The sequence below is a fragment of the Apiospora marii genome (assembly GCF_038362585.1).
Source record: "Apiospora marii strain CBS 49790 chromosome Unknown utg000004l_segment0_segment1, whole genome shotgun sequence".
In the NCBI taxonomy this organism is placed as follows: Eukaryota; Fungi; Ascomycota; class Sordariomycetes; order Amphisphaeriales; family Apiosporaceae; genus Apiospora; species Apiospora marii.
In genome coordinates, this window is record NW_027117376.1 from 2029900 (window position 1) to 2037767 (window position 7868).

At 54.8% G+C, this 7868-nt stretch overlaps 1 protein-coding gene across 1 annotated transcript; it reads right to left on the reverse strand.

Annotated features, from left to right (window-relative positions):
* Positions 1-597: 597 nt before the first annotated feature.
* On the reverse strand, positions 598-3612 carry PG985_007591 (uncharacterized protein; the record flags this gene model as incomplete). The annotated part of the gene is made up of 3 exons (XM_066827359.1): positions 598-2818; positions 3187-3339; positions 3599-3612. The coding sequence occupies 3 exons, from the start codon at positions 3610-3612 to the stop codon at positions 598-600; spliced, it is 2388 nt and encodes a 795-aa protein (XP_066685034.1).
* Positions 3613-7868: the final 4256 nt, after the last annotated feature.

Sequence of the window (7868 nt, forward strand, 5' to 3'; positions counted from 1 at the left end):
TACTTACCGCCCATTCATGCCATCGCTACTGTCTTCCGCTGGCTGTCACATAGGAATAGCATGTTGAAACAAGTATTAGGGTGGTAAAACTAGTATAGTAAAATATTGGTACCGAAGTAGATAATTTGACCCAGCAAGGGGGTCCATATGTATCAAATCATCCTCTCGGGGAGCTCTCCTTTGGTGCGTGCTCCCCGCGTGTTCTCGGCGTGTATCAACCTCTCCTCTCAACGTGTCCAGTCGAAACTACCATCCATCCGCGCAGAAGGCCGGGGGTATGTATGTGTGTTCCAAGGAGTGTCGCGGCAGCGTTCATCTCCATCCAATAACCACTTCATTCTAATAGTAACCCAATAAGGATAGCCGCAAAGGTGGCTGAATTCAAGAAGCGTATCGAAAAAGCTGCCCATGAAAGGGAGTGGTATCTTTAGAAAAAGCCGTCAACGCCCAATGCTGTCAAAGCAAAAACGCCCTCCGCTGCGTCATCGTGCACGATCCTTTTATATGCTCACCCGAGCAAGGTATATCGTTGCCGTAATGCGAGATCTCCCCGCAAAAATGTCTATAAGTTCATTCGTGTTGTGTCGTGACCGGGAATTAGAAGGTAAGTCGTAGTTCGTAGCCTTGTGTCGTGCGTAGTACGCTGTTGGCCGACGACGCCTCGCCTTCGTCGGCGTTGTCGAGGGCCATCTCCCACTCTCGCTTCGGCTGCGGCACGCTGGCTTCCACTTCAGCAACGTCCAGAACCATATCCTGCCCCTCGGTCATTTCCCGAATAACATCGTCGTCCACTTCGATCGGCAGGCCACTGCCCAGAACATGCACGATGCGAACAACCTTGTTGGCATCAAAGTCCCACTTCGCTGCCACTCGGGCAACAAACTCTTCCAGGCTCCTCTTCGTGAGGTATACAGCTCGGTGCATGCTCTTCTGTCCGCCGCTGGAGGTATCGTTTCGCGCCACGTAGAAGCATGCGACAGGCTTGACTTGTCGCTCCGGGGGCGCCTTGTAGGTAGGATCCACTCCAAGCGCCTCGATCCAGCCAGTGAGGTTTCCGGATTGGTCGACCTTGCTAATCTTGGTGGGCTGGTCCGACATCCGTCGTCCAGGCGATCGAGATCCTGTTCCCCGGAAGTCGTTCCAAGGGCCTCCGGCAGCGGAAGCTTGTGAATGGAGCGACATGGAGCTTGGCGAGGGTGACACGAGTAAAGAGTTGTCGGCTGAGCTCCTGCCGCTCCTGACCTGCCAGCTATCCTTCGACTCGATCTTGGTGAGATCCGTTGGCTCTCCGGCGAGGCTTACCGGGTGAAGATCAGGGTCGTCTGTCTCCTCTCCGCGTAGGTACAAGACACTAACCGGACGCGTGCTGGTGAACATGTCCTGCAACGTCTGGAGCTTGAAATGAAGATCCTCTTCGAGTGCTGGGCGGCCGCCGCCTCCACCGCCGGCTGAGCTGGCGGACGACATGGACCAGGTTCTCTTGTGCTTTGGTGCCTTGCCTGGGCGTTGGTTGTCTTGTGCCTTGGCTTGAGCTGCACCACCGCGCTTCCGCTTGCCGAAATCCTTCATTCCACTTTCCGCCTGAGCAATTTGTTGCTTCATCTTATCAATGCTCTTCTTGACGTGGGCGACGTCATTCGAAAGCTTCCGTTCGGCGCCATGGTCACGGAAAAGCTTGACTTTGCAGAAGCAAATCTCCTTGTCGGCGTCGGATGTCGGCGAGGATCCATCGGGGCCCAGCATCACTGTCTTGGCGCAGAGACGAACGGGAATACCTTTCACGCCCTTGGAGTGACTGAAGTCGGTGGAGAGGAAGTTGAACCGAACGGCGACGTTGCATTCCGCAGTACCGTTAATGCCTGGCGTCCAGACGACGGAGAAACCGTCAAACGATGCAGTGTCAAGCTCCACCCGGGTCCGCTTGTCGTCTCCCTCTGCTGGCTGGCCGGCTTCGACGTACTCAACTGCCTGCAGTTTGCCGCCGCGTTGGTGGGCTTCATTAGTGCCGCGTCCCTCCTTCCAGAGACTCCAGCAAACCCCAGGCTTCTGTCGCTGTTGCTCGTCTTCGAACGAAATGCGTACAAACGTCCTGTACCGCGTGCCAGGAACAATGGGAAGTGCCGAGGCGGTGTCGGCGACCGATAGAGAATAAGCCTGTCCTTTGTTGAGGTAGGTGACGGGGATCTCATCTGCGTGCTTGATCATAGCAGTAGGCGCATTCAGAGTGGCGTGGAACCGGAACTTCTCAGCAGATGCAGGGAGCGCATGGGACATGGGCATTCCAAAGTGCCTTGGCTGGAAACCCAGCATAGGCGGAGACTGAGAGTGGAAGTTCGCATCTAATGAGCCCATGCGATCTTCGGCCTTGTCGGAATCAAGAGGCGAACCATCGTGGTCCATGGTCTCGTATCCAGTGTCCTGGTGCACAAATGTAGACGGCGCAAACGAAGACTGCTGCGGCGCAGGCTGGATGAAGGGGTTGAAAGGCTGGAACTGATGGGGTTGGATTCCGTGGAAGTGGCTCATGTCCATCATGGGCGCACCCGAGTGCATGCCTCCTTCGCTTGTGGGCATTGACAGCGGAGTACCCAGGCCCATCCCCAGGCCGAGAGTAGGCGTGTGCAAGTCACCGGCCTGGGGGTGGTAGATGGTGTTGGTGCCGCCAGGCGTCGGCGTATAGTAGCCTGGGGGTTGGTTTGCGAAGGTCGCGAACGAGAAGGAGCCGGGATCCAGAAGCGACGGTGTGAATCTCCATTGTTCAGCCGTTGCCCGTGGTGTCGGGTCTTGGTCTCGAAAGGCTTCATGTGCTAAGTTGTGGCTGCAGGAGAACTCCAAGTTAGTGAATGCGCAAAATGAAAAAACCGCCAGAAAGCACGAGTTCCGCAGAAGCTGTGGGCATTCTGTGTCGAAACATGAGATGACAGTTGCGGCATCTGCCCGCTGTTGGCGATTCAAGATTTTTGGTGCCGATTCGGTGGGCGCAAATGCCAAAGTGCATGCATGCGTCGTCGGCCGAAAACCCCAAGTACCCCACGTCGCGCGCATCGTGGGTGGTGCCTGCACCGCCTCACACAAGAATGCGACAGGCACGGGCAAAACCAACAACCACGCGCGACATTAAGCAGCACCATGGCAGATGATAATTCGGGGCACTGCGAATGGGAGAGAAAAGAAATAAGAACATACCTGTCTACATGTTGAAGGCCGCCAGGCAGTGTGGCAGTGGTTGTGCCGTGCGATGGCGCCGCTGTAGTCGTCCCCGGGGCTGGGACAGACACCTCTGGGAACTGTTGTCGGAAGTTGGCGAGAAGCTCATCGCCAGGCTTCTGTGAGCTGGTTCTGTAGAGGGCGCATAGGGGGTCAGCAGGTCCATTCCCACACGGGAAGAAAAGCAAGATTGCGCAGCAGGAAGCGACGACAGGTTGGGTTGTGCGCCGCAACTACAAAACAAGAGAAGGGTTGCCTTTTTCTGGTTCGGACTTCCCCCAGTCCCAAAAGAAGTTGGTGGTGGTGGTGCCGGGTCGCCAGATTGTAGTTGTGGCTTGTGCCCCTTCCCTCCAAAGAGTCAAAATAAGAGTGGTGAAAATGGGATGCTCACCTTTGACGAAACATCGGGGGTGAAGTTGCTATGCACTGTCTACGGACAGCGAAACCGAAGGGTCTTCAACAAGATAGTAAGTAGCCAAAGCCGTCAATAAAACTTGTTGACGTGAATAATGCGGCAGGTCTCAACCAGGTCCGAATAAATCCCTCCGTGGCAGTGGGCAGCTGGAGCAGTTGCTTAAGTCGTTGCTGAGAGCGGCAGGCTGGACCAAGGTGGGTGGGGGAGGGAGGAGATGGCGGCTGGCTGTACAATAGTAAGCGCGGCGGTGGTGGTGGTAGTAGTGGTAATAGTAATAGTGGCGGTAGCTGGTGTAGTTGGTGTCGATGTCGAGGGAAAACGATTGTGGTGTCGTGGGTTGATGCGGCATAGACATATGGTTATGGTATCCAAGACTAGTGATGCAAGCGAGAGACAGAGTGATGCCAGCGAGTACGGCACAGGTCGGCTTGCGTCAAGAGAGGAATTGGAAGTATTAGAGAACCCTCAAGGGAAACAAGCGGTAAAACGCAAGAGCAAAAGATTATATGAGTAGTGAGGGCAGGCAGTTAGGCAAAGGGTGCTTAGATGAAGGGCCAATGTATATAGCACACTAAGAGTCCTCCGATGGGTTGAAGGGTGGGTACGCTCTTCACATAAGATGATACCAGCTGGGTGGGGAGCTACCTAGTCGGAGAGCAGACACAGTCGCATGCCCTCTCGTCAAAGTAGTCAGGTATATGTCGTAGGTAGTATGGAGTAGCTGGATGTGCGGCGTGAGGAGTGTCTTCTGTCATCGCTGGTGGACATTGCCAGTAGTAGTAGTAGTCGCATCGGCAGCACAGCACCACCAGCTTGACTTGACTTCATCTTTTCCGCCCAGCTACTGACTGGGGGGGGGCCATGTAAGGATAAGGCCGGTAAGGTCAATGTAGAGTGGCATGGGAAGTACATGTAGACAGGTACTTAGCGAAGAACCTAAGGGGGTGGATCTAGGAGCAGGGTGGGGGTGTAGATGATTGACCAGAGGAGAGGGTAGAAAGTACAGGGTTCTTGTACACATCTAAGTAGGTGAAGTCCAGCCGAAGAGGAGCTGCTAGGTACGCGTCAATGGGGACGACTACGGAAAGAGGAAAAGAGAGAAAGAAAATAAAAAATGTGTGCGCATGAGCTGGCGCAAAGCGTCCTTCATGGATCATGGGGTTCCAGTTCCCATGCCTAACCGTTCTTGTTGTTGTTGTTCGTTCACTTTTGGGCGTAGTACCAACTGGGCCAAAGTCTGTCTGGAATATACAATTTGATGCGAGTGCAGGTAGGCTGGCGGCGGGCATTTTTGCCTACCATCCTCCAGACCTGCAACACAATTAATCGATTGACCAATCCGTCACAAATTCAGGCCATCGTTCCCTCCCTCCATTCCTCGCCCACCCAGCTGTCGGCCAGGGCGAGAAGAAGGATGTACAGTAGAACCGAACATTAAGGCCGGCCGTGGTAGCTGGTACCAACCTGAGGTACCGTCTCCGACAGATGGGCCTGGCCTCTAGCCACGCAGACATTGAACAAAGGTACTGGGCTACTTTCGACTTTCGCGCGGTTCAAAGGCGCGATAGAAAGGGAGTACGTACCAGCGCTTTCCTTCTTTTCCCCAATGATCCATCCATGCATTTGGGTCCCGACCGAGCGAGTAGTGAGCTGGGCAGTCACAGAGTTCAGAGTTGAGTTGAGAGCGCACTGCGACAGCAGTCGGGCAGGTACGTACCGCCTCAGTGCCTCAGTACCTCGACCCTCTATTTCCATGCCCATGTTAGACCCTCTTTTCCTTGGGCCCCTGTCCACTGTCCTCCGAGAACAACACCCATTTCCGCTGAACTGGCCCCCTCTCACTGCATTACTGGGTCTTCCGTCCTCCATGGTGTGTGTGCGACATTTCTTGGCATCTCGGCCTGCGAAGCCAAAGTGCGTAGTCGCTACCGTCCTAGGGGATCACACAAAATCATCGAGGCCGTTTTGATATAGCTTCTCTCTCGGCGTATTATAGTTACACGGTGAATAGTGTCAAGTGATATGACCATCAGAGTGGGTGCGCGATTCGGCTTTTTCATTTTTTTTTTTCGTCTCTTCTCTACCCTACCTCCGTTGCTAGTCCGGCTGCCTTTATTGCGCCGAACGAAGGGAACGTTTGCCTTCCGCCATGCTACCTCCTCGGCCGTGGATGGATTCGGCGATAGATAAGTCATCATGTACAAAGCATGCACAGTACAGCTAGAACCTCCAGAAGCACTGGCGAACCCAGTAGAATCAGCAAGCAGCAGCATGACGAACGACACCGATAGGTGAAAAGAGCGGTGCCCAGTGTCAAGCCATTCACCACGAATAGACTAGCTGCTGGTCCTCTGATACCGAAGCGGTGCCGCCTAGCCGCAGGATGAAGTGGTGAGCTCAAGGGCAAGTGCGCCACCATCCAATGGCCGGCCTGGGTCACGCCAGGACGTGCATGGCTGTGGCGGCATCCGGCGCACTTTTAGGCTGTTCGACTTCAACTGGCTAGCCACGAATTACACCATAGCCGACATTAGCATGTCTACATAGGGATTGCTGCACATACACATGCAGAAAGACAGACGTCGTCGAGGTTTCCCATCCCTGATTCCCACCGGATTGCTGATTCATACAGTCATATGTGTTCTGGATTATCACCCCTCTCAAAGCACCCCTGCCACTCGGACGTTGAAGCCAGAAAGAAGGCTGGGTCCGATGTCAAAACGTGACCAGCCCAGGCAGGAAGGGCGGCTAGCCAGGACTCCCTGGATATTTCGCACAGTCGAGACGTCGGATCGAGCCGATCAGGGAGGGCGACGTACGTTCTGCTCACCGCGACTTACTGCGACGACTTACTACTTGTTTTGGTGACTGCCATGGCTCTTTGCCATCACCGACTCGGCCGTCGTCAATCATAATGATGGCATCGACGTCATTCTCCATCCGCGTGGCTGTTGATGTGTCTTGTCATCCACAGAATCGGCGCCGTGTCATTGGGTGGGGTTGCTCCGAATTGCCTTTTTGCAATTGCCTTTCTGCTTCTGCTGGGCGGCTAACCCTCTCGACCTGCTCACCTAGTACAAGTACGGCAACAGAGCGGCGGGTTGGCCCCTTTTACCTTTTTTACGCATAGCAATACTAAGCAGTAGCTCGCCAGCTAATTTAGAGGTGTAGCGGTGTTCTTTCCCCTTTCGAGGGACAGATCGTGATATGACATTACACGCTGTGTGCCTATCTAGTAATTGCACTTCCTGCTCAGCCTCCCGAACTTGAGGCCGTATCTGCTAGCCGGCACAGGTCGTCCATGACTCGTGGTGTCGCATCACGGCAACCATTAAACCGGGCCGGCGAAGGATCTTCCTTTCGTAGGCCGATGTCGTTTCCGCGAATGGGTGCACTCGCACAGGAGTCACTTGCGGGTTTTGGCTTGCTCGACAGCAAAGGTGCCCCTGCCATACAGTAGCTGAGCAGCTTAGGCGGATCTGGGGTCGAGCTCGGCCGTATCTGGCACGAGGAAATGCAAAGAGCGGGCTCGCGGGCAGGGGTTTGCCACCATCGTGAGATATGTATGGTGCTCTGGTGCCGGACGGGCGTCCTCCGACCTCGACCCCGGCAACGGCATTCTCCTCGAGGCTCGTCCATGTCGGCGAAACAATTCTCTAGGGATCGCTTCCGAGTACAGGCGTAGGAGCAGTCTTCACTACGTCATAGGCAAGCAGTAGCTGCCATCTGAACCTTTTCCGTGGATACCGGGTTGGGTCACTTTATGCGGCGCGCTACAAGTATACGTGGGGTGGTTGTGTGTTGGGCCATGGCCTCTGAGATGTTTTCCCGTTTGGAACCAGCCACGACCGGGTCTGGGTCAGCAGGCTGGTTTAGGATGGTGCTGCGTTTGATCTTCCATCGTCGAGACTGACCTCATCGAGCCATTATTTTTATTTATTTGTTTTGCCCGCGAAGAGAATGCGGCTAGCTTGACGCTGAGGGCGGGGAGACTACCACCGGTCGTGACTGATCCGGGCCTCTGGATGGGTATTGAGACATGTTAGCGGCCAGTTAGCCTTACCACCGTTGAAACTGTCGAACGATGTTTAATCTCAGTGAGCGCGGCACGTGGGTATAGCGCGTTTCCGCTGGGAGAAGTGTGCAGCGTGATGAATAAGACCGTTTGGACTCGGTCTGGCCAGTAGGCCTGGCGATGAAATTGGAGTTGACCCTAGTGAGGTCCTTAGCTTGGCAGCGCGTGGGC